Source organism: Propithecus coquereli, unplaced genomic scaffold, assembly GCF_000956105.1.
Source record: "Propithecus coquereli isolate 6110/MARCELLA unplaced genomic scaffold, Pcoq_1.0 Scaffold10, whole genome shotgun sequence".
Classification (NCBI taxonomy): Eukaryota; Metazoa; Chordata; class Mammalia; order Primates; family Indriidae; genus Propithecus; species Propithecus coquereli.
The window spans coordinates 6541326-6569084 of NW_012133858.1; the positions used below are offsets into that span (position 1 = coordinate 6541326).

Below are 27759 nucleotides of genomic sequence, written 5' to 3' on the forward strand. Positions count from 1 at the left end.
GCACTCTAGCCCGGGCAAGTGAGACTCTGTCTCAAAAAAAAAAAAAAAAAAAAAAAGAGTAAAGGGCTGATATACTTTAAAAAACTAAATAGAAAAAGCAAGTGGAGAATGCAAAGAGGACAGAGAATAGGGGTATATTAGGAAAAAAAAAATAAAGAAGGCAGGAATTCCCAGGAGTTACAGAATTTGAAGGAAAAACCCTTGAGCGTGTGATCTTCTTCTAGTTATGTTTAAGCTTTGAATTTTCTACTCTTTAAAAAGAAACCCAGAAGTTAAATAAAATATCTTTAAAAATTAAGCACTTAAAATTTAATATACAAGTAATCCTGCTAGATATATAAATGTTATTCTGGAAAAAATAAAGTTTCTAAAATAATGTAATACAAAAACTTAATTTTGCCTTTCAAATATGATTTCTGTCAATATTTTAGTATATCTGTTTAAGAACACTATCTAGCCTTTAAACATATTCTGAAACTTCTTGAATGACCTGCAGTATTACTTAAAACAAAACTAATTATGTTTCTAACTATAAGTGTAATATCTTATAAAGGAATTACTTACAGGGACATTAAGTGCATACTGTAGTCCTTGAGGAAGTCTCTCATGTGCTTCCATCTGCTCTTCATCATTTTTCACTGTCTCCTCATGGACCATGAGTTCATCATGTGATATCATATCCTGTTGTCTCATTTCACTTTCTTGTAACACTTCATCTGCAGCAAGGATCTCCTGGTGAGGCATACTTCGATCTTGAAGTACTGACTCCTGCAGCTCTCCAGACACAGTAGACTGGCCAGACACTCCACCCATTACAACCATTGCCCTGGAAGACTGCATTTCGTCTATGCCGCCACATTTAAGAAACAATCCTTCCAGTTTGTCGTCAATGTTCATGCTTAAGTATAACTGCCTAGAAAGACCAAGTTTGGCAACAAAACATAATAAATTAGTTTTATGTGCCTACATGACTTTTTTAAAATTTCAAATTATGAATTTGAAGATTCAAATAGAAAAGTTTTATTCATAAAATTCAGAATCGCCTCCAATTTTAAAATTACCAAGATAGGTTTCCAAAAGCTGGTAGAATAAAACACAAATTTTCATTTGATATTAAGACACAAAATCCTAAATCTATTTCATTATTGAAAAATGAGACTGACATAAAGCAAACTAGGGAAAAGTATCTGTGACAGAAGCCAAAGGATCCATATCCTTTAATATATTAAACTGTCTTAAAAATAAAAAATAAAAAGAGATGAATTCAAGAAGGAGTTGACAGAGAACATTATCAGGCAAATCATTAAAGAAAACTTAAAAATAGTCATAAACATACAAAATATAGTCACACTAGTAATTAAAGATATGACCATTAATTAAAACAGCAGTACCATATTTCATTCATCAAACTGGTGACAACTCTTTTAAAAAATACATCCAATGCTGCAGTGGTTTAAAAAAAAAAAAAAAAAAGACACCCACCTACTGATAATGGGAGCATAAATCAGACCAACTATTTTCAAAGGCAATCTGGTAGTATGTATCAAAAGCCATAAAAATGCAAATGTTCTCTGAGCCAGTAATTCTACATTTAGGAATTATCCTGATGAGATTGGAAACATACACAAACATATACACAGAAAATCACTACAGCAGTGAATATAATAACAAAAAACTGGAAAGACACTAGGCTTTCCAGTTCTACAAAAGGAAAAACTGGTTGAAATATGTTCAAAGTTACTTTTTTGAAACTGGACTATGGTGATGGCTGCAAAACTAGGTAAATTTATTGAAAATCATTGAATTGTACACTTAAAATGGGTAAATTTTATTTACGTAAATTATACCTCAATAAATTCAAAAAAATAAAATCAAAATAGTGGCTTCCCTTTAGGTGTGGAGGGGTGTTGCTAATAGGAGGCAGGAAAGGGGAACTTCTGTGGACCTGGGGATTTTTTTTCTTGAAAGGAATACTGGTTGCACAGGTGTGCTCACTTTGTGAAATTTCAAGATGTATGCTTTATGACACGTGCACTTTCTTTCAGTTATACTTTAAAGTCTGTTGAAAGTGAAAAACATTCATACAGTCATAAAAAAGTTTTCTTGAAAAATATGTGAAGATCTGGGAAAATATCCCAAGATACTAAGGAAAATACGTGTATATATATATGTGTGTATATGAAAGTACCTGTGGGTTTATCTAAAATGCTAACAACATTAACATGATCATTGGTGGCAAAATTACCAGGCTTTTAAAACTTGATTTTTCTCTAATTTCAAAACTTTCTATAATAAATTTTTATTACTTTTTACAAATGTTTTTAAATTGGTTAAAAGTATTGTTTGCATTACTCATATAAAGTCTTAGTCAGACATGATTAAATAAATGTAATAGATTGTGATAAGAAATTAAGAACTAGACACTATTAAATAATTACATTATCTTACTTTGTCCATTATTACAGGAAAGACAGGCAAATTATTTTTCGGTAGTATTTTAAATCTGTCCTTCTAACAGGTTGCTGTAAATTCATATTCCACTTGATTACTATAGGAAGTAATGTAACAATAATTATGAAATCCAAAGAAATTTCATCTCAAAGAAGGTCAAAGTGTTGGCAGAAAGTTGTTTTTTAAAAAGTTTTATTATCTGATTGTGTGAAATATATATATATTCACTACCCAATATAAAGGACCTACAATTAGTAAAAGCATTAAGTATGTTTCGATTTAGTCATCTCTTTCCCAAATGATGATAGCTTTCAGCAGTCAAATAAATGGTAAGTTAAACTTCAATACACTACTGAAATCAAAATGTTCTTTCATTTATTAAGGAAAGTATCTGATTTGACTGTTCAAAATATTTAGTTAGCAAACTTTAAATCTAAAGGTCAAGGATTTTAAATATATCACCAAATAATTACTCTGTTCAAATATTCCATTTACCACATTTCTTAAAGAATGAGCTATCCTACAACCAAATGATGCCCAAGTCTTTTAAGATTAACATTTGATTATTCAGGCCATTTCTATGGAAATCCTTACAAATCAATTATACTTGCTTTTAAACTATTTATAGTTTTCTTAAGGAATGTGGAAAGCCCCCTTAATAGAGACTTATATATACACAAAGTCATCCCTGTATTATGATCCTTTGTTGCTGCTGAAGCTGCTACTGCCACATACAATATTATTTTTTAAAAATTGGGAGCTTTTAGAGAATACAGGATATGTAAAAGAAGAAGTTACTAAAAGAAAGACCAACTTAGAAAAAATAACCCAGGGCAGACTCTATTTTGTTTGTTGTTTTAAAAAAGCAGCCAAAGTTGAAGCTGACTTGTGGATCTAACCCAAGGTCTACATTTCCCTGCAGCAGTGGTCCCCAACTCCACTGTTTTTGATCATGTACCCCATTAATTTAAAATTTTTTAGCATAGCCTAATATATGCATACTACTTAAAACTATATTCCTATGGTATTGTGCCAGTACATTATATATATTAACAAAAAACAGGCTGGGTGTGGTGGCTCACACCTATAACTGTAGCACTTTGGGAAGCTGAGGCAGGAGGATCTCCTAAGCCCTGGAGTTTGAGGTTGCAGTGAGCTTTGATGACGCCACTGCACTCTAGCCCAAGGTATAACAGTAGTACCTTGGGGACATATAATATTTTGGGAAAAAAAGGTATAAAGTGCCAGAGTGAGGGACTTAAAACAGGAAGATAGTACACCTCAATATAAAGGCAGTAAATTAAAAAGAAAGTAGAAATACTTCAAGTGGAAGACAAACTTTACCTCTTCAAAAATTTTCCTGAAAATATACCATATGCACAGAAAAAAAAAATCTTTCTTCCATTTTACATAGTTACTTATTCCTGTGGTCCCAAATTAAGGCATACATTTGGAGTTAAATTGGCTAGCCCAGAAACTATGTTTCTGAAATACCCTGAAATACCAGAAAATACTAACATATCAACACAGATTCCAGTATCAATGAACAAGGTTTTAATACTTCCAAAGCCTCGGAAATATCTTATCACAATGAAAACTGCATGTACTCTTGACCCAGCAATTTCACTGCTATGAATACATAGTACACAATCCTATGGGTTTATTCATTGAAGTTCACCACCAAAGATATACGTACAAGGATGTTTGGTGCAACTCTTCAGTGAGAAAAAACAAAGACTGGAAACAATTTAAGCATCCACTGCTAGGAGACTTGTTACATTAATTATGATTCAACCACCCAGTGGAATATATGCAACCACTAAAAGGAACAGGGATTAGCTATGCTAGTTCTCCAAGAAGTATCAAGTGAAAAAATCAAGGAGAAGAGAACAATGTAGATAGTTAAGATCCTTTCCACATTTTTCTAAGACAGCTGTCACTCTGGCTAGAGTGCAGTGGCGTCATCATAGCTCACTGCAAACTCAAACTCCTGGGCTCAGGTGATCCTCCTGCCTCGGCCTTGCAGAGTGCTAGGATTACCATCCTGCCCAGCCCATATAATCCTTAAAAAGGATAAATAGCTCCAATCAACAGTTATTCTGAAGAGAATTTTTTTTCTGTAAAGAAATTCATCGGAATTCAAAAAGTGAAATAAGAAAGGATCTATAGCAAGCCTGATTTTAACTTTTTATTTTATTCCTTTTCTTAATTATGTACCAGTATGTTTCTCTTTTTTTTGTTTTAATGTTACAACAGGGTAACAGGGTATGGGTAAGAGGATTGAATCTAGATCTTGTTTTTCTTATTTATTTTAAAAGACTGACTTAGGTTATTTTAAAATATGTTTTAAAGACAAATAAAATGAGTCATAGCTATGTTGCACACCTCAACTTGTCTCTGGGCAGAGTAAGATGGACAGGAAATGAAACGAAAAAGGAAATTTCACCAGGCCTAAGAAAAAAGGGAATAGGACAAAGCTATACCAAAAAAGAAAAAGATAAAGTAGGGAAAATACATTTTTAAATTATCCTTCCACCTCCCTTCTATGCTACATTATCGTTTCACCTTCCCCCCTTATAACTCTTATGTGGTCTCAGTCAAAGCTCTCAAGTGCTTCACCACACATTCGAATATCCGAATACAACAAAGGGCCCCATGTTCAAAAGTCAACACATGCTATATCTCTTCTCTAACTTCAGTACTTTCAGGGAGGATCAGCCAAGTGTAAAAAAAGAAAACTCAAGTAATCAAGCCACACTAATGTGTGAGTAAATATCACTTCCTTCTAACCCCTCAAAAAGCCAACTGCTTTCTGACCCAAATATACGTACAGTTAATAGAAATTCAGGGGTTAGGGACATTATACAGGAGAGAGGAGGAAATATGATGCTTCCTTTAAATCATATCGCTCACATGAAAGATTGCTCTGGAAGGGGAAAAAAAACTAAACAATTAATTTGTGTTCCCAGGAACCTCTGTCCAGCTGGAGGAAAAGAAAATAGGTGGTGTAATAAGCCACTCTGAGCTCCTTGTGAAGACCCTTTATTTTAAGTGGAGGAACCCTGGGCAGCTGACTCAACAGAGTACAAAATGGCAAAGCTGTTAAGAACCAAGACAGGGTAAACAATGGTGTCCTAGAGCTAATACAGCTAAAGACAGGATGGCAACCCTTCCTCCATGCTTCAAGTTACCCAGAGCAGAGAATGCTGAAAACTAGAATAGAGTAGGAGAGAGAAAGGAAGGAGACCAACTTGGGCCAATTTCTCCTTTATCTCTCTTAGCAGATTACGTCAAACTCTGTATTCTTTCCCTGCTTCCAAGATTTATTCTTCCCTCATCACTGTTCCTCTGCAAGAGAAGCTAGAAGGTACAGCTACAGGGATGTTTAGGTGGCTACAACATAGCTTCCTGCTCCATTCAATGCCTACCATCCTTTCCTTTCCTACTGACAAATGTTTGGTTTGGTGTGTAGATGTAATCCTAACTGTAGCTTAGGTAAGCTCTGGTCATTTTAAGCCTAGTGGCAAGGCTGTACTTACAGAAAACATAAATTATCAGCCATCACTTTTCTCTTAAAACTCAGAACAAACAGCTAACTCCTCTTCTTGTCACCTTCTAATTTAACGTTTCCAATCAACTGCATGCACATAATTAGAAAGTAAGTTTTAGAGATTTGTAAGTTGAAATAGAGTAAATAAGCTTTGAGTCGGGGCTTTAAATAAGGAATTAAGCACATGGGCTTTTAATACAAACATTTTCGACAATCATTTCTGAAACTTGGGGGACTGTTTTTGTTTTCAGAGGACAAAGTTAGTAGAAGCATAACATATGGACAAGTTGGGCGTTACTATTCATTTTTAATCAAACATACAAATCACTTTAAATGCTTGCTGAGGTTTTTTACAGGAGTTTTATACAACTAATGAGAAAAATATCTTTCCAAATTAATAGGTTTATGTCTGCATTGTAAAATTCAAAGATGATGATAAACTAGAAAGGAAAGACAACTTACATGTGTTGAAGATCTATTAGATGTAAGACATTGTGTTGGGCACCTTTATATATGTTACCTTACTCAATATCTACAATAATCATTAAGACAAGTAACAGTATATCCCCAGTTAACATACAAAGAACCTAGGGCTTACCCAAGGTTACACAGCTAGGAAGTAAACTGGGATTTCAAACCAGACTTACCTGACTCAACGCACTTTTTAGCATATCATACTACTTCCCAACCTGAAAAGGCCCTGAACACATTAAAAAGTCAGTTGAACTTACTTTCTTCTCACCACCTACTCTGAGGTCCCTATATCACCATTGCTTGGCTCAGTAAAGCAATCAAACTCTCTTTAGCAGACTATCCCATCTCATGGCTATCGTGGGAGAACTTTCTGACACAGACTCCCTTTTCCTTCAGGACAACTGGAAATTTCCTATATTTTCTATTTTCCAACTTTCATCTATTAGTCATACCCCAACTATTCTTTTTTTCATGGGTTTACATATATCCTCTTAAACTATTAATACCTTCCTTTGTTAAGACCTAATGTAAGAACAGTCAGTGCTGATGATGTACTTGATCAAAAAAAGAGGGCTGTAATTTTAAAGTGAAAATAGATTTGAAGACCTGTGCCATAATTCTCTAAAATTCTTGAAAAAAAACCTAGCTCCCCTTCAGAATGTACATGAACATGTGCCACTTATTAACTTTAATTAATCTGCATTCAAGCATGAAAAAAATTAGTATTTCTCATTTAAAGATTCTGATTTTCTGTTTTATTGAGCTTGGTAGTAATATTATTTTCCATAAGCTTTTATTAAACAACATGGAACTTCAACCACATGAGTCAAAGCAGATTACAGCAAGCAAGCTTAGGAACCTAAATATCACTGTCTTTTCTATAAAAAGAGTAATTTCCAACTTAAAATATTCTCACAAACTCAACAATACCACGCCCCTGCTCTGGAAGGAAAAAAAAAAACTAAACAATTGTTATTTGGAAGATGTCAGTTACATTTATTTGTATATTAACATTTCTAACCTATGTATTACTCGGTGAGAAATTACACTTTAAAAATATCAGCATTAGAAATACAAATATCAACCAGCCTCAAAATCTGTACTGTATGATACATTAGGTGATATGAGGAAACCCATGATCAATATGAGAACCTTTAACAAATTTTCCATTTATTATTCCTAAGAAATGTTCTATTCTCTATCATCCCTTAGAAGGATAGTTTTGATCTAAGCAGAAACTGCTTCGTCTCTCATACAGAGGTATATTTGAAGAGGTCTCTGAATGTAGAATGTCCCTAGACAAGAAATAGATTTTGTTTTTTAATAACTACCATTTTCCATCTAAAAAGCATATTCTGTAAGCCATGTTGATTTTTAAAGTGCTACTATTTCAAAACATCCTAATAGGAGCATCATTTATAATAATGGCAACTAGACAAAATGGTCTTTCTGACCAATGTAGCAACAATAAAAGATATTTAAACAGATATCTAATATCTATAGCTAACACAATTATTAATCAGAGAATTTAAAGGCTAAGATTATTTTATATAATATGACAACTAAAGAAACTATGACATTTTTTTAACCACAGAAAGATAATTTATAAATATTTAAGCCAAAGTTAGCAGGCATTTTTATGTAACAGTGAAGACCCCTCAAATAAAGCAGAATCTAAGCATATTTTGCATCACCAAAGTCTTCCAAAACAATGTAGCATCCAGAAATAGTGCTATTTAGAAATATTCAAACATCAAATTTATGGCAATTCAAACTATTAAGAAACAGCTATAGTTTATCTTAAAAAGGAAGAGGGAAAGGGAAAAAAATTAAAAAGGTCCAAGCAAAACAGAATCTTATATTTTGTTGGATCTAGTTATTGCATCCCTTATATTTTATACCCATATCAACAATTCAAACATTAATATTCAAAATACTGACTCCATTAAACTATGAATTTTCTATAGTCTTATATAATTAAAGAAATATAAAAAATATTTCCTAAAACAAACTTTCCTGCATACTATGAATAAAGTTAAACATCTAATGGTTTTGATTTTTTTTTTGAAACAGGGTCTTGCTCTGTTGCCTGGGCTAGCGTGCAGTGGAGTTATCATAGCTCACCACAACCTCAAACTTCTAGGCTCAAGGGATCTTCCTACCTCAGCCTCCTGAGTATCTGGGACTGCCAGAGCACACCACCACATCCAGCTAATTTTTCTGTTTTTTTGTAAAGATGGGGGTCTCGCTATATTGCTCAGGCTAGTCTCAAACTCCTGGCCTCAAGCCATCCTTCCACCTTTGCCTCCCAAAGTACTGAGATTACAGGCATGAGCCACCACACTCAGCCCGAATGGCTATTTTTAATATGTCCCATACAGTAACCAAGACTCATTCTAGAACAGAAAAAGTGTTAACTATTTAAATCAATACCACTTTATTTTTCTAAATGGAAAGTAAATCTGACTCAAACCCTAATGTGACAGACAGCTGGCTCACTCCCAAGAATCTGTTCTCTCCTTACTCAATAATAAAAATTAAGTGAGACACATAGCTGCCTAGGTAAGACTCATATTCCAGCCACCCTTGCAGCTGATATGGCCATGTGACAAAGTTACAGCCAATGGGATATTAGTGAAAGTGATATACACAACTTACCTTAAAGGAAAAGACAATGCCTTTCACAATGGTAACCATAATATACAAGCCACATATTAAGGATAACAGAGCAAGACAAAGGAGCCCTGGGTCAGAACGATTCTGGAGTCTCCATATAATCTCAAGAGAGTTTACATGTACTTTTCAAATAAATATAAATATACTAATGTATCAAATATAAATGACTGCTGATCTAAGATTGCTTCCATATATTAATGCAGGCAAACATACAATATGTATAAATGTACAGTAACTGATGTTTTTTCATATTTTAAAATTATATGGCACACACAATAAAATTTGATTAGTAGGCCTAATTTTCCCAAGTATGAAAACAGAGTTTCCCTGAAAATTCTGGAAAATTTAATGGGGTATGCGTTGAGGATGGGGGTGAAAAATTTCTCCCTGTTGAGAAAAACAGTTAAACAACAAACAACTACTCACTTAAATTTCACTTAAAATTACATGATAAGCTACAAATATTTTTCTGTGTTAAACTAAACTTAGAATATAAAATGATACCATTAGTCATCAATTTTCTCTTAAAACTGTTTTCTCAAGAAAAAAAATAAATAAATGTAAAAAAAAGGTTCTTCCAGATATAAATACCAAAACACAAAGAAACTGTTATATAAACTCAGCATAAAATTCTAGCAGCCAAGAAAAATGGTTTTTAAAATTTACTTATTCAAGATTATGAAAAAAATAAGTATTAAAATTACCTGAGACTAAGGTAAAAATGAAGACTTCAAGAAAGGGAATGCTGTAGAGTTGAAAAAGAAATCATGGTTGAGTTTCTACCTTTTATAGGCTTCAGAAACCTTCAGTACCACCTTAATCACTTACGCCAGCCAATTCCTACAATAAAACATATACACACACAAAACAAAACACAGTACTTATGAAGGGAAAAATTACAAATACAATATTTGCAAATTGGTATGAAAACTGAAGTGATCACTCTTTATAAATATAGTAAGCTATGACTGAATGACCAATGTACTGACTTGTTTTTAAGTCTGAGTCTGGAAAGATACAATAGTGGAAGGTAGTGAATGAGAAATAACCTTAGCCTTATAAAGAATAATTTGCCTAGATCTGGAGTCTACAGCTTCAGAGACATGGGATATTGAAGGAAACGCAGAAGGGTACAGACCTAAAAGGTAAGAAAAGAAAAAACAAAAATTAAGAAACCACTTAAAAACATGTTCATATCTGCCTCGTAAAGTCAATGAAGTGAAGAGAGAAGCAACACAATGGCAGGCCTTACAAACAGAAACTGCAGCATATAGAATGCATAGGTATTTGCAATAAAAGGATTACAATTGTGAAATCAGATTAAGTGCCTGGATACAGAAACCTAATAAGCAAGGTCACCAATGACAGAAAAGCTGACAAAAAGAGAAGGAGAATGTGTAATGTATCCAAAACGACAACGAAGAGTATAGGCTGTGCACAAGAAGAAACCTTCCTGGTAGTATTTCTGAGCACAGTTAACAGACTAACTACAAACAATACACGTTGTTTATAACAAACAAAACATTACTTATATAGGGAAAAAACACTATACATTTGTTTTACTTCCATAATAGATTTTATGTAATTTCCTACCCTGGAGGTTCTTAAAAATATTAGATTCCTATCTATCGAAATTAGTTTGTATACATTCTTTCACAGGAAGCTTGGAAATCAGATGATATATGAAAGATCCTGATTTTACACCAGTTTACAATGGTGCAAAGGCAAAAAGAATAGTCTTTCCCATCTACAGCAAAACCAATAATAATTTCTGAACTTCAGAAAGCATAGCATTCATTTTTTCTAAAACATTGCAACACTGTTTCCATATTTTTTAAAGTTCAATTTCTGACAGAGCTATTTACATCTCAGTACCCTTCCATTTAAGAATTTTCCCAGATATTCAGGCATGTTTATTTTTCCAGATAAACTTTTGTTCAAAATAAAATAGATATGTTAAATATGTTAAAAAGAACATATATTTAAATTTTTTTAATTATGAAAACAATCAATCAATAAGAGATTCCTCAATACAAATTATAGAAAAGAACCAAATGAAAATTCTGAAGCTGAAATGGTACAGTAACAATAAACGTATCAGAAGGGCTCAACAGCAGATTCAAGGTGGCAGAAGAAAATCACTGACCTTAAAGATACATCAATAGAAATTATCCAATCTTAAGAACAGAGTGAAAAAAGATTGAAGAAGAATGAACATAGCATCAAAGACATATGGAAAAACATCCAGTTTACCAACATTTCTGGAGTACCAGAGGAGAGGAGAGTAAGAGCAGAAAAATATTTAATAAAATACTGGCCAAAAACTTCCTAAATTTGATTTTTTAAGACAATAAATCTACAGATCTAAGACGCACAATGAACTTCAAGAGGGATAAACACAAAGTGATCTATATCTACACATATCATATTCAAACTGCTGAAAGCAAACACAAGGAGAAAAATCTTGAAAGCATAAAGAGAAAAATGATTCAGGATGTGCAGAGAACCATCAATAAGATTAATGGCTAACTTCCAATCAGAAATAATAAGAGTCTAGAAGACAGTGAGATCACATATTCAAAGAGCTGAAAGATAAAAGTTATCAACCAAGAAGGCAGCAAAACTATCCTCTGAAAATGAAGAAATAAAGATATTACTAGGTAAAGAAAGACTGAGAAAATTTTCTGCTAGCAGACTTGCCTTAAAAACAAAACACTGGAGGAAGTCCACCACACTGAAAGGAAAAGACATCAGATTCAAATACGAAGAAAGAAATGAAGGGCACCAGAAATGGTAAACATGTGGGTTAATCTAAAAGACTATAAATATGTTTCTCATTTTTTTCTCTTACTTCTTTAAAAGACCTAACAATATATAAAACATTGATTATAACACTATTGCTGGGTTTATAACATGTATAGATGTACAATAGTGGCATAACAGAGAAGAGAAAATGGAGCAAAGTTTCTATATTTTACTGATATTAAGCAAACTGTTAAAATGCATAATTCCAACAGCAAACTACAAAGAAATTATCTTTAAAAACATACAGCAAAAAATCAATGAAGTAATTAAAATAGCACACTAGAAAATATTTAACAAAAAAGGCAGTAAAGGAGACACAGAGGAACAAAAACATAGGAGATATATATTAAAAAAAATAGGAAAATGGCAAATGTAAATACAACCATACGTATAATTAAATGTGAATGATTTAAACAGCCTAATAAAAAGGCAGACTGTCAGACTGGACAAAAAAAAAAAAAAACACCAAAAAAAGATGAAAAGGATATACTATGGAAACAGTAACGGGAAAGAGAAGTGGCTATATTAACATCACACAAAGAGACTTTAAAACAAACAGAGACAAAGACCATTGATTGCAGGACTCCTTTGGCATTGCAAAATCTCAGAATGACATGAAACCCTGAATTGTTGCAGTTAAATATCTTAACATTGGTAGTTTCAGATTCAGTGAACTACAGTACTTGAAAAAAAGTTATAGAAGTTTTGTTACTTTTCCTGGTTTAAACTGTTTAAAAGCTCAATTTATACTGAATAATTTTTTGATTGTGTCACTAAGGGAAAAAAATATCAAACAAGTCAAGGATTCATGTCATTCCAAGATGTTATAATGCGGAGAGAAAATTAAGTCCTACAATCAACTGTGAAGACCTTTTAAACTTAATATCCCACCCAATCGCCCTAGCAATGAAGGAGAAAATCAACTGTACTCAACAATAACAAATTAAAACTTTTGTAGGGCAAAAAAAAAAAACAGATCAGCAAAAATAATATGCCTAGCAAATAACAAGGGGCTCACAAAGAAATGGTAAATATCTGAGGCGACAAATATGCTAATTAGCCTGTTTTGATCATTCTACAGTATAAACATGTATCAAAACATCACATTTGTACCCCATACATGCAATTATTATTTGTCAATTAAAAGATACTATACCCCATAGATATATAAAATTATTTTTCAATTAAAAACAAAACACACACAAAAAACAAATGACAAGGGAGTCCTTTCCTTAATATACAAATACACAAAGAGCCCCACAGAAGGGCAAAACACATGACCAAACAGATCGCTGAAAATATACATTTGGTCAATAATAATGGGAAAATGCTCAAACTCACCCATAATGAAAGCAAAGCAAAGCTCATCAACAAAAAACTGACAAGTATTAAAAAGTTTGTGGCTGGGCACGGTGGTTCACGCCTGTAATTCCAGCACTCTAGGAGGCCGAGGAGGGAGGACTGCTTGAGCTCAGGAATTTGAGACCAGCCTGAGCAAGAGCGAGACCCTGTCTGTACTAAAAATAGAAAAAAATTAGCCAGGTGTGGTAGCGCATGCCTATAATCCCAGCTACTTGGGAGGATGAGGCAGGAGGATCACCTGGAGCCCAGGGGTTTGAGGTTGCTGTGAGCTAGACTGACGCCACGGCACTCTACCCAGGGCAACAGAGCAAGACTCTGTCTCAAAAAAAAAAAAAAAAAGTTTGACACTAGCTAGTGTTGTTAAAGAGATAAAAAGATCCTCTCTCTCATAGACTACTGATATTGGGCATTCTTTTTAGAGTTAGGCAATTTACCCACCAAATTGTTAAATGTACATACTCTGGCCCAATATTTTTTCCCGTAGGAATTTATAGTGGATATATATTTTAAAGTATGTGCAAAGATGAATCCAAGAATATTTACTACATTACCTTTTACAGCAGCAAAAGAACTAAAAATCTAAATATACACAAATAGATGACTAGTCAAAATAATTATGATACATCCAAATACTAGAATACCATACAGAATGAAATAAGGAATGATACACAAAGATATGGAAGTTTTTACAAAAAAAAAAAAAGCGTGTTGCTGAATAATATATATGGTGTGATCTCATTTGCGTAAAGAATATATAAGCACATATCTAAATGCTTGTATATGTATAGAAAATGTCTGGAAGGATATACAATGTTAAGGGAATGAGATAGGGAAAGCCTTTTTTTGATATTATTATAACACTGTCTACTGCTTAAGTGTGTACACCTTTTATATTAAACCTAGGTAAAGGGGTGAAAAATGCTGAACAATTATCAGAAGATAAGGGAAAAGAAGGAAATCCTAAAATACGGCCACTAAAATTGCTAATATTTTCAATACCCAAGTTTAAAAGTTCTCAAAACAAATTAAAAAATTCAGAGAAACTTTAGAATTTTTATGATCATTAATAATTGATATGTGCCACTAACAGATATGTAATTCCTTGAAAACTGTTCAATATTTATTTTTTTCATGTTTGAAAGATAAAAGTATAGGTTTAATATATGCACCAACAAAGGCCAACGAGAAAGGAGAGGCTCATCTGTCTTCTTAACATAAGGAAAGTGCAGCCTAAAAAAGAGATACGCAAGTAATCTAGTTAAGTGAGAGAAGATAATGGATTTTATCCTATAAAATTAAGAATGTTAATTCTTTTTAATGCACAGATGTTCATATCTACGTAAGGTGATATGCTATACGTAATACTCATGCTATATTTAAGTGGGTATAAAAGGAAAACAGATTGTCCAGTAAATGTAGAGTGGCTACATTTGTACAGTTGTGAGTACCCGTGTTCATGGGCAAGCACATGGGCCTCTATCACAGGTAAAAAATAAAGACTGAGTAAAACAACATTGAATTACCTCTATAAAATATGTCTGGCAAATGCCCATCCCGCTAGATCACTTGGCTGAGTCTCCGAGCTGCTGATTCCTCCCTCTATCCTACAAAAGTACAAAAATACAGGTTATTCTCCAAAAGAATCAGGATTAAACACAGTCTTGAAGTCAGGTAAATTAGTTATATCTAAATATGGTAAATATAAAAAATTCTTCCCATGGTAGATACTGTTGTGCTAAATAAAAATAGTAGCAACTAACACTTAGTCCAAATGCAATGACCCATCAACACTAAATAATATCACAAGGATAAGAAATGACTCAGACAAAAATTAGACTTTTTAAAACTTAACTTCTAGTTAAGAACTAAGATTTCTTTGAAATCAGGACAATAACCTTGAATCTATCTTAAGCATCCTAAAATAGGAAGGAAAGCACCAATGTGTCTCACTAAAATCATATGTTGATACTCTCTATTATTCAAATAGTACTATTTCTTCATAAACTCCTACAAATATTTCCCTCAGAAGAAAAATCTCAATATAGTAAGGATGCAGTTTTTGAAAATATAAAAATAATAAATATTTTAAAATTTCAAGGCAAATGTACTTAATAATGCTAAAATGATCCATCAATATTTTTAAACATCATGCTATTATCAACCTTTTAGCAGAAACTAATACAGAAAATTAACATTCTATGTTAGTACTGCATTGATATTGGACAGAGATCATTTTCTTCATGTAACTGGGATATTTTCCCCAGGTATATGAAATGAAGATAATGAAAAATGAAAGCTAAATCATCAGCAACAAAGAATAGGCTAAATATAATTTTTTTCAAAAATAGATAAAGCATTTTATATAACACAACCCTAACACATTTTTAGGGCTCAATAAATATCTTGCACATCAATAAAAGCCATAAAGGTAATCACAGAACAATGAAAGAAATTAAAAATCTCTAGAAAATAACCAAGCACATTAATTCAAGGTCATGTTTATACAATTTTATCAAGGGATTACAAACAGCACAGTCTTTACAAACAGTACAGCCTTTCTGATTAATTCAGCATTTTCTAGTCTTTAGTAGCTTTGTTGCTAAACCAGTTACAAACAAAAGTTCTATTTTTAAATAATTTATTTCTACTACGTTCTTAATTGCCTGCCTCAAAGTTTTATAGGCAAGCATTCAAAAGAGCATATATGCCCTTCTTAATTATGCAAAATTATTTTAAAGTATACACATATTTCTATAGCAACAGTACCAAAAGGATAATAAAACCTATAAAACTATACTATTGTATTAGACATTGTTAAAAAAAATAGGTAAAGCCAAACTGTGTTAAATTAAATTTGGCCTAAAACTGCCTCCCTAAGTAGCAAACTGCAATCTAACTTAGTATGTAAACAAACTGCAACCTAATTTATGAGTATATTGTTGTAACAAGGAGCTGAGTCTCAGCCAATCACAGGCTGCCAACTCATGAGACCATGTACATATAAGGCAAATGCCAAGCTGTACCCAATCAAGCCATTTTTGTGTGTCACTTCCTTTTGTTGTCTATAAATACTGCCTACCCACATTGCTGGATGGAGCTCTCTGAACCTCTCCTGGTTCTGAGTACTGTTCCATTCATGGATATTTCTTTGCTCAAATAAACTCTGCTAAATTTAATTTGTCTAAAGTTTTTCTTTTAACAACTGTATCTTCCTTACACTGCTATTTACATTCTATTAGATTTTTATATAGTCTATATATATTACTGTATTCAACTTTTAGAACTGTTAAAATAGCTGCAGGAATAAGTTAAACAGAAAAAGCACTGCAAAGTCTATACACCAGAAATGTCTTTAAATTACATATTCTAATATTATGAGTCTTTTTAAAGTTAACTTGATGTATCTACTCCACAATCAAGACACTATTACATAACACATCACATAAGATGGTAACACCAAAGACAAGAAAACGTTTTTGAAATCTTAATATTCTGTTGAAAATATTTTCACAAAAAGCATACTCACCTTCTCGCAACACTTTTTATTGAAAGTGCTAAATTAATGCTGTCATACATCAAAGAATGTAACTAGATGTGTTAAAAAATAAAACAGTGAAGCAAGAAGGTAAAGGGAACATGCCACACACAAAATAATATAACCTCAAAATCTAAATTTATAAACAGAATTTATTTTATTTTATTTTATTTTTAGAGACACGGTCTTGCTTTGTCACCCAGGCTGGAGTGCAGTGGTGTGATCATACATCACTGTAACCTCAAACTCCTGGGCTCAAGGAATCTTCCTGCCCCCGCCTCTCAAGTAGGTGGGACTACAGGAGCACACCACTATGCTCAGTTATTTTATTTTATTTATTTTTTAATTTTTTTTGTAGTGACAGGGTCTGGCAGTGTTGCACAGGTTGGTCTTGGGTCTTGAACTCCTGGCTTCAAGAGATCCTCCCACCTCAGCCTCCCAAAATGTTGGTATTACAGGTGTGAGCCACTGCACCCAGCCATAAACAGAAATGTATGAATATCTTTCCCATTACAAACTTTACTATGGAACCTCACAATTTCCTCTAAGCCAACTGTAACATAATTTTTCTCTGGAACCCTAATTCATTTATTAATAGCATCATTTCTCCTTCACGTTTTTATCCCTCCTTTACCTTTCCCACGCCTCTCAACCAAGAATGCAAAGGAATCTACTAAACCAGAAACTAACTGTGCAAGCACCAAAGGAATACAATTTCCTGGACATTCACCCAGCAGTCAGCTAAGATCTTCCTCTTTCCTTGCCCTACTCTCCCACTTCAGTAATCAGTGAATATTCCTGCTTAGCAATTCTTTTGATTTAAGATTTTGCTGACTAAATACTCTTTGATTATAATCACTTGTGCAAATATAAACAGATTAAGACTAAAAATATACAGATGCTCCTCGACTTATGATGGGGTTATGTCCCAATAAGTCACGGGTTTATGCCTATAGCTGAATGCCTGCATAGCTTCTGCATCATCGTAAAGCTGAAAAATCCTAAATCAAACCATTGGAAGTCAAACCATAGTTAAGTGAGGGATCATCTGTATTTTAAGGTAGGAGTTTTATTATATTTATGCTATCGATCAAGACAGTATTTGTTTTTAATCAGCCAACAACAGCAGATGTTAATAGATATACAATAATACAAATACACACTTTTCATTTCACATGATAAAAACTTTTATACTTATTCAGTAACTGAGGCAGTTTTCTACCAACACCAATTTTAATAACTATGGCACAGAAAGAAAATAAATGAAATATTTTTCAGGGGCCCTTAACTACAATCCTTCCATTATTTTGTTTTGATAGACTGGCAATATTCCAATATAACTAGCAGGTGGTCTGATTTATTAAACAAGCCAACACTTTTGGTCACATGGTATGTATACAATACATTATCTAAGATTCCTAAGACATGCATAAAATACCATGGTCTCTGCCCAAAGGAGTTCACAATTTAGCAAGGATGGTAAGCACACATACAGTTTGTGATAATAATGTAATCTGGTAAGTAATATTGCCCAGGCTGGTCTCGAACTCCTCGCCTCAAGCGATCCTCCCACCTTGGCCTTCCAAAGTGGTGGGACTACAGGCGTGAGCCACCATATCCTGCTGAAGCTGACCTTTTAATGTTGACTTCACATGTAAGAATGCTTTGGACTTTGCTCAGCAGTGTTCCTAGGACATTGAAGATAATAACTCATGTAATCCAAACAACAAACTTACGACATTGGTACTATTATAATTCACATTTTACAGATGAGAAAACTACAGGGGGTTACATAATTTACCAAAGGATATCCAACTAGTAAGTGGCAGAACCTAACAGCTTATAATGGTCGACAGGGGCCTACACTCACTGTTGTGCTATCCTCCATCTCATCACCACCACAACCACCCTCTCATCTTTCAGACTTCACCTTCTACTTTCCCCGTTGTTCACTCCTTTCCAACCACACAGACCTGACCTCCTCATCTTCCAGAATCTCCAGCATGTTCCAGTAGGCCTTAAGGCCTACTGTAGTGCCTGTACCTCCTTCTGGAACACTCTTCCCCTAGAGATCTTCATAACTAAATCCCTTACTTACTTCAGTTCTTTGCTTAATTGTCAGCTTATTAATAGACCTTTTCAGCCACACTATTCAAAACTGCAACCTGTCCCCACTTACACTCAACCAATCCTCCTTTTAACCTGTTATACATTTTGCATAGTACTTAACATATTATACAACCTACTTATTCATGATGTTTATTCTTTTTCTGTCCCAATAATAAACTCCACAAGGGCAGGAATTTTTGTCTGTCTTATTCACTGATATATCCCAAGTGCCTAAAATACTGCATTGCACACAGTAGACACTTAATATTCTTTAAAATGTTTATACAAAGCTGGAATTTATCCCAGGAAGTCAAGCTCCAGGAGCGTAACCACCATACAATACTATCTCTCTAATTATGGAATCACAGATAATGAAACTAAGATGTGTAGAAAAGTCACCCAAACTCACATTAACCTAATGAAACAGCAGAACATAGTCTCAAAACCAGCCCAGTAGGGTTTTGGCAAATTTCCCTAGAATTTCCCTAGAAGGCCTTAAAGGTTTTAACAATAAAGAGATCCAAACTACTGATGATCTACAATAAACTTTATGAAACACTGCATCAAATGTGCAATGGTAATTCTTAGCAATGTAAATAGTTTAATTCAATCAAACTTTCCAGTCTTTGTTTTAAAATAACAGGAATAACTAATTTCAAAAGTACTCTTTCAGAAAAGCTACAAAAACTATATGCACTTTGCAACGGATAAGAAGAGCTGCTTTTGTTTTTTCAAATATGTCACATACTTCATGTTTGGTTCTGAGAAACTGGATGACTTCTACTGATACTATATTTTCAAAGTATATCTTTATGTTGGTATAATATTAATATTTCCAGTCTACCAAATTATGTTTTAACTGTCATATTTGCCTAAAAAAGTAAGACTGCAAAAGATGAGGTTTTATGAATTAATGTAGCAGGATCCAGATAAAAGATGTTTTAGAAGAAACATTCACAAAAATTGTGTCAAGACCATTAATTTATAAAGCAATAAGTAGAAATTCAATATAAAGAAGAATTTAATCAAATCTTAACTGCTTTATAATTATTTCATTACACCATGTACCTTAATTTTACTCCCAAATATGACCATTTTAGAAAAGCCATTCATTGATAAAGAATATAGTTCTTAGTTAATTAAGGTTATCTTTCCCAAAGCTTCATTTTTAAAGTTTCATTGAAATGTATAACGCTTACAAATTTTAACTGCTTATGCTCCCATGAGCACTGCCAAATAAAAAGGATACCTCTGCCCTTTAAATGAAACCAAAAGCCCAAAGCAATGAAATGATAAATTGCAGCATACAGGCACAAGAATCTGAAACAAAAAATGCTTAAAGTCCTTTAGAATCTTTTATTACATTGTACACATTACTCAAGATATATTTTTAAATTAGTTCTTTTATGATTTAATGAGGCTTTCTGAATGATTTTATATTTTCTCAATGATATTAAAAAATAAAAAAAAAACCCTCATGCCAGGCAATAGATTTATATGAATTTGGTTCGAATTTCTACACAGTGACAATGCAAAGAACACATTTATGTGTTCTTTTAATTTACACTACTGCTCTGAAAATTAAAGTTATTAAGACTCCCTCTAAGGAGGTATATTTTACATATTTTAAACTAAAAATGATATCTGAATAAGGTCTAATGGTATACTTTTCATAACCAGATCTATCCCAGAGAGGAATGACAGCCCAATAAATTAAAACCAACTACCTCAGAAATTAATTACCCTACCCAGGGCTGTCTTCAACCATTTTCCATTTGTATTCTCACCAAAAATCAAGCCAAAATCTTAAAAACATTGCCATTAATGTAGTAATACTTATTACACTTAGTTGAGAAAGAAAATCCTACAGAGAGGTAGTCAGATATTTAAAAGACTGCTGAGCAGTGAGTAAAAATAAAAGCCACCAAGCAAAAATAAAAATAAAAATTACCTGGCCTTTACCTTTCAAATCAACTAACCAGTAAACTTTTCTCAAACAAGAAACCAACTGTCCACCCATGTGAGAAAACACAACAGTATGCATCTTTATAAATGCTTTAGCCTATAAACCTCTAAAGAGATAGAAGCTTTAATTCCAAATCACCTGTTTCTTGGAGAAATAGCCCCAAAACTAACACTATCACAGTGAGGATGCTACACTATCAAGCAACTATGTAATCCCTCCCCAGATCTACTACCAGAAATGAGATTTTAAGATTAGTAAGCCACCAAACTCAAGGAAAAGCTGTTTTATTTTTACATGAATTTTTACTGAACATTAATTTTGTAAATAATCATGATACAGAATTTCACTATGATGACCAAGATTACCCAGGCAAATTTTCAAGCAATCTTCTCAAAGATGGTACGAGCACATTCTCATAAAGTATTTCAGAGTTTACAAAGTGCTTTCACATGTTACTTTCATTTGACACCCCTCCACCCCCGCTACAACTACCTGGGTAGGTATTATTGTTTGTCTCAATTCCATAGATGATGAAACCCAAGTTCAAGAGGTTAAGTATCCACAGTTACACAACATCTAAGTGGCAAGGCAAAGACTTCAACCAGATTCTCTGCCTCCTAATAAATGTCTATTCTAACATAACACGATAGGAAAAGTCTTTCCCAAATCTGAATATACTGAACATTATTCTTAGCAATGTTCTACAAGTAGAAAAATAAAATCTTCAAAGTATAACACCAATACAAATAAAATTTGAAATGAAAAGGCAATGAACAGAAAAACTTTATCTTATTTTTGTAACACAAAAATTACTGTAATGTAATCACTAAGGAAACCCAGAAAAGATTACAGAAATACCCATTTAGGGGGGAGGATGAAGAGAAGTGGATTAAAGGGTACATACAATTAGACAGAAGAAATAAATTCAATGGTGATAGAGCAGAGTGACTATAGTTAACAAAAATGTGCTGTACTCAGGTGATGCGACACCCTAAATATCCTGACTTGTTTACTACACATTATATATATGTAACAAAATTTCACATGTAACCTATACATTTGTACAAATTTAAAAAATAAAATTTAAAGTTAAGGCCGGGCGCGGTGGCTCACGCCTGTAATCCTAGCTCTCTGGGAGGCCGAGGCAGGCGGATTGTTTGAGCTCAGGAGTTCGAAACCAGCCTGAGCAAGAGCGAGACCCTGTCTCTACTAAAAATAGAAAGAAATTAATTGGACAACTAAAAATATATAGAAAAATTAGCCGGGCATGGTGGCGCATGCCTGTAGTCCCAGCTACTCGGGAGGCTGAGGCAGGAGGATCGCTTGAGCCCAGGAGTTTGAGGTTGCTGTGAGCTAGGCCGACACCACGGCACTCACTCTAGCCCGGGCAAAAGAGTGAGACTCTGTCTCAAAAAAAAAAAAAAAAAATTTAAAGTTAAAAAACCACCCATTTAAAAAATGAAAGCTTAACACTTCATTTAAATTTATCTTTAAAGTGTCAGTTCTTTGTGAACAAGAACATAATGTTCAAATGCTATTTATTACAAGTCAAAGATAAGAGGGGACCAGGCCTGGTGGCTCACACCTACAATTCTATCACACTCTAGGAGGCCAAGGCAGGACGATCGCTTGGGATCAGGAGTCTGAGAACAGCCTGAGCAAAAGTAAGACTCCATCTCTTTTTTTCTTTCTTTTTTTTTTCTTGTGCAGTTATATGACACCCATCTCTACTAAAAGCAGAAAAATTAGCCAGGTGTCATGGCTTGCACCTATAGTCCCTGCTACTCAGGAGGCTGAGGCAGGAGGATTGCTTGAGCCCAGGAGTTTTAAGGCTGCCGTGAGCTAGGCTGGGCAATAGAGCAAGACTTTTGACTCAAAAAAAAAAAAAAAAAAAGGCAATTGGAATATATCTATATCTGTTAAAGAAATTTTTAATTTTTAAAAAAAGAAAAAATTATATAAAAAAATTTTTAAAGGATATGAGGGAACTTGAACTATTACTTTTAGTATGAAATATCAACTTAATAATATGCTCATTTAAAAACTTGTAAATGGGCCACAAAAAGCCATATTCTATTTCCAGCTCATCTTCTGACAATTTTCACCTTTATTTAATGCCACAGCTAGTCACTCTTATTGCTCAGAATTAAACTAGGCATTTGACACAATGTAGAGTGTGTCTAACCTTAAAAGAAATGTAGAGTCCCTGACCTAAGGGAATGGTTTTTTTTTTGTTTTTTTTTTGTTTGTTTGTTTTTGAGACAGAGTCTCACTCTGTCATCTGGGCAAGTGCCGTGGGGTCAGCCTAGCTCACAGCAAACTCAAACTCCCAGGCTCAAGAGATCGTCCTGCCTCAGCCTCCAAGTAGCTGGGACTATGCACACGCACCACCACGCCCGGCTCATTTTTACTATTTTTAGTACAGACAGGGTCTCACTCTTGCTCAGGCTAGCCTCAAACTCCTGAGTTCAAGCAATCCTCCCGCCCAGAGGGCTAGGATTACAGGTGTGAGCCACCACACCCAGCAGGGAATGGTTATTAATCTGATTAGGAAGTGGAGACTTGCCATAATTCTCAATCAGAGAATACCTCAAGAAGCAGCTGCAAAAGAGCCCAATGATTACTCCATAATTCCATTAGCTGTATTAAGCCTGAACTATTCATGAAACATGTTTATTGGTGAGATTTTTTTTTAAATGGTGGAAGTCGATTTATCTAGTTAACTCATCATTTAGAAATACTAGCTTACTGCAGCACAATTCACAATTCCAAAGATCTGGAATCAACCCAAGTGCCCGTCAATTCATGTGGATTGACAAAATGTAATATATGTATACCATGGAGTACTACTCAGCCATAAAAAAGAATGAATTAATGCCTTTTGCAGCAGTTTGGAAGGAACTGGAGACCATTATCCAAAGCGAAGTATCTCAAGAATGGAATAACAAACACCACATGTACTCTCTAATAAACTGGAACTAACTAATTTGCACACAAGTGCATAGAGGGAAGTCAAAGTCATCGGAAATCAAGCAGCAGGGGAGGAGAGGAGGGGCAAAAACCCACTTAATGGGTACAATGAACACTATTCAGGTGATGGACACATTTATAGCCCTGACTCAAACAATGTAACAAAAACACTGTACTCCCTTAATATTTGGAAATAAAAAAAAATAGAAATGCTAGCTTCTACTGATGTAAAATGAACATTTTCTTATTTTGGGCCAATTTCCAATAAGAAAACTAGGGAATGTAAAAGCAGGACATTTTATCTTTCCTTCTCAACCTACAGATTAGAAATAGATTAAATTGGTTGCATAACACAAGAATTTCAGTCTTTTGAAAAATAAGAGTATTAAAATACAGTATTATTACATATTATTAGAATAGTTAAAACATCTTAAATACAAATAATCTATTAAATACACCTTTGAAGAAAATGCCCAGAATTATAAACTCACTTTAATTAACTAAACAACAAAATTCTGTTTATGTGACAGATGCAGAGTAAAACAGTCTGCATCTATTCCCTGCATCCTCTTGAACTAGATATGACTGACCTCACAAAAACTTCCTGGGCGTCAGATATTGTGGTTTATGACTGAAGCACCCATTTACACAATACTTGAAAGTTCACAAAGCACATATCCATGTACTATTATTTTCAATGCTGAAATAATCCATTAGATAGAGATGATGCAGGCTCACAAAGGTCTTGAACTTCCAGATCAGATAAAATGGTCTAGATCTGTTTCTCTCTGCCCCTCCACACAAAGCACAACTACAAACCATGCAATAACTACAAACAAAAGCAACAACCAAAAGAAAACCCTGAAAGGTGGTAAGAAGGCAGAAAACCAATTTGGGACCCCAGGACTGGAGAAACAAAAGAGCAGCAGGATGTTTTATGTCCCTACACCTAACAGAAGGCAGCAACCCTGACCTGACATTTCCCAACCACCAACCTAGGAACAGAAGGCAGACCAGATAGTCACAATTCCTCCCCCAAACCTAACGGGAATCCCCCTGGCAACATCAGGCAAATGAGATCAACTGGAAGCCCAGCTAGCAACAAAGGCCACCAGGAGCATTCTCCTTCTCTACTTGGCCTGAGACTTCTCTGTTTTCTGCCTAGAAATACAGAGGCAAGAAGGCAAAATGAGGGACCCAACCACATCAAGCAGCTCAGTTGGGCTAAGACTCTCCTCCCTTGCCCAAAGATACCAGGGCAGGGGACAAGGGGAAGAAGAGACCAGTAGGTGGGTCCCACTACAATCCTGTCCCATGTGGGGACAACTAGAAACCCAGCATGGGGAAACCCCTTCTGCTTGCTGAGGCAGCACCAGCAGGGACCAGTGGGAGCCCCAGTAGGTTCAGACAAATCAAGAGCACTGCAAAGGCTCTAAAAATGATACTGCCGTTGGAACCATCTGCATGCTAAGCATCAGTAGGGTGACTGCCTGCTAAAATAAAAAAATGTTTAAATAGGGCCCAAAGCTTTCTAACGTAACACATAAAATGCCCATGATCCAATGGTAAATCACCCAAGAAAATCACGAGTGAGAAAAGACAATCAACTAAGGCCAACAAGGAGATGAATCAGTATTGGAATTATTTGACAAGAATTTTAAAGCAAATGTTTGAACAATCACTTAAATTCTCAATTTTTTTAAAAAGCCATAGTAAAAATGCTTCAGCAATGAATTACACATTCTCCTGAAACAAGTGAAAATATGGAAAATCTCAACAAAGAAACAAAAGTTATAAAAAAGAAGCAAAAGGAAATTATAGAATTAAAAAATACAATAAATTTTTAAAACTTACTGGATGGGCTCAATATAGAAATAGAGATGGCAGGAAGGGAAATTACTGAACTTGAGGACAGAAAAGTAGAATTCACCCAATTTGAACAACAGAGGGGAAATAAACTGAAAAAAAAATTAATAGTTTTAGGGAACTTTTGGACAGTAACAAAAGAGCCAACATTCATTATCATCAAAGTCCCATAAAAAGAGACGAAAGAGAGTCAGGCTGAAACAGTATTTGAAGAAATGATGGCTGAAACCTTCTCAAATCTGAAGAACACTAACTTGCAGATCCAAAAAGCTAAGCAAACCCAAAGAGGATAAATCTAAAGAAATCCACACTGACATATCATAATTAAATATTCAAAAACTAAAGACAAAGAAAAAACATCTCAAAAGCAGGCAGAAAGAAATGATACATTACCCACAATAGAACACCAATTCCAATGACACCAGACTTCTCATCTGAAGTCAGAGGCCAAAAATAAAAGTGGCACAGGATTTTTCAAATATTAAAAAAAAAAAAACAAAAAAACCTGCCAACCAATAATTCTATACCCAGTAAAACCATCCCTCAGAAGTAATCGGAAAATAAAATGCATTCTCAAAAGAAGAAAAAGTAAAAGAATGTGTCCCCAGCAGACCTACCTATAAAGACTGGCTGAAAAAAATTTTCCAAACAGAAAGAAAATAATTTAACAAAAACTAAAAAAAAGGAACTTTGGAGTATCAAAGGAAGAAGAAACAAGAGAAAGAATAGAAATACAGGTATATACAAGAGACTATCTTTTCCTTCATTAGTTTTACAATTTACACTTGATGATTTAAACAAAAATTATAATACCATCTAATACTTAAGGCAATTATAATTAAAAGTGGAAAAAGTAAAAGGTAAAATTGAAGTGAGGTTTCCACACTTCTACTGAAGTGGTAAAATGTTAATACCAGTAGACTGTTACATGTCACATATGTTTATTGTATGTAATAACTAGAACAACCACTATTAAAATTACACCAAAAGATAGACTCAAAAAGCATTAGAAATAAATCAAAATGGAATCCTAAAAAATTTTCTAGTAATCTGCAGGAAGACAAGAAAACAAAAAGGAACAAAAATAGGAAATAAACAAAAATAATTAAATGGCAAACTTAAGCATTAATATAGTAATCATTACTTTCAACGCAAATGGTCTAAAATAAACCAATCACAACACAAATTGGTAGAGTTTTTTTTTTTTAAGGCCCAATTATATGTTGCTTATAAGAAATACAAGTTCAGCAACATAAGTTGAAAGTAAAAGAACATAAAAGATAGGCTGGGCACAGTGGCTCATGCCTGTAATCCTAGCACTCTGGGAGGTCAAGGTGGGAGGACTGCTTAATCTCAGGAGTCCAAGACCAGCCCAGCCTGAGCAAGAGTGAGACCCCATCTCTACTAAAAATAGAAAAATTAGCCAGGCATCATGGTGTGTGCCTGTAGTCCCAGCTACTCAGGAGGCTGAGGCAAGAGGATTGCTTGAACCCAGGAGTTTGAGATTCCAGTGAGCAATCATGATGCCACTGCACTCTACCCAGGGTGACAGAGTGAGACTCTTGTCTCAAAATAAAAACAAAGAATGGAAAAGATAATTATTTTAAACAGAGTGGCTCCATTAATAACACAATCCAACAACAAAGTCTAACTGACACATATATAGAATATTTCACTAAACAGTATCAGAACACACATTTTTTTTTTCAAGCACCCATGGAACATTCACCAAGGCAAACCATATCCTGGGCCATAAAACAAACCTAAAAAAATTTAAAATAACTGAAATAACAGTGTATTCTCTGACCATAATCTACTCAAACTAGAAATCAATAACAGAAAGACAATAGAAAAATCTCTAAAGAGAGAAATAAAACAATACACTTCTAAAAAGTCCATGTGTCAAAAGGGAAGTCTCAAAGAAAATCTGAAAATATACACATAAAAATGAATGAAAATAAAAACATAACACACCAGGCCGGGCTCGGTGGCTCA

The 27759-nt window shown here is 34.1% G+C and overlaps 1 protein-coding gene across 1 annotated transcript in view; it reads right to left on the bottom strand.

Annotated features, from left to right (window-relative positions):
* ZNF148 (zinc finger protein 148) overlaps positions 1 to 27759 on the bottom strand; it is a 147305-nt gene that overhangs the window by 93324 nt on the left and 26222 nt on the right. Inside the window, exons 2-4 of the mRNA XM_012641807.1 lie at positions 14842 to 14922; positions 9856 to 9991; positions 565 to 913 (exon numbers count right to left, since the gene is read on the bottom strand). Of these exons, the coding sequence (XP_012497261.1) occupies positions 565 to 897 (333 nt within the window). The 5' untranslated portion in view covers positions 898 to 913; positions 9856 to 9991; positions 14842 to 14922. The remainder of the gene's footprint in view (positions 1 to 564; positions 914 to 9855; positions 9992 to 14841; positions 14923 to 27759) is intronic.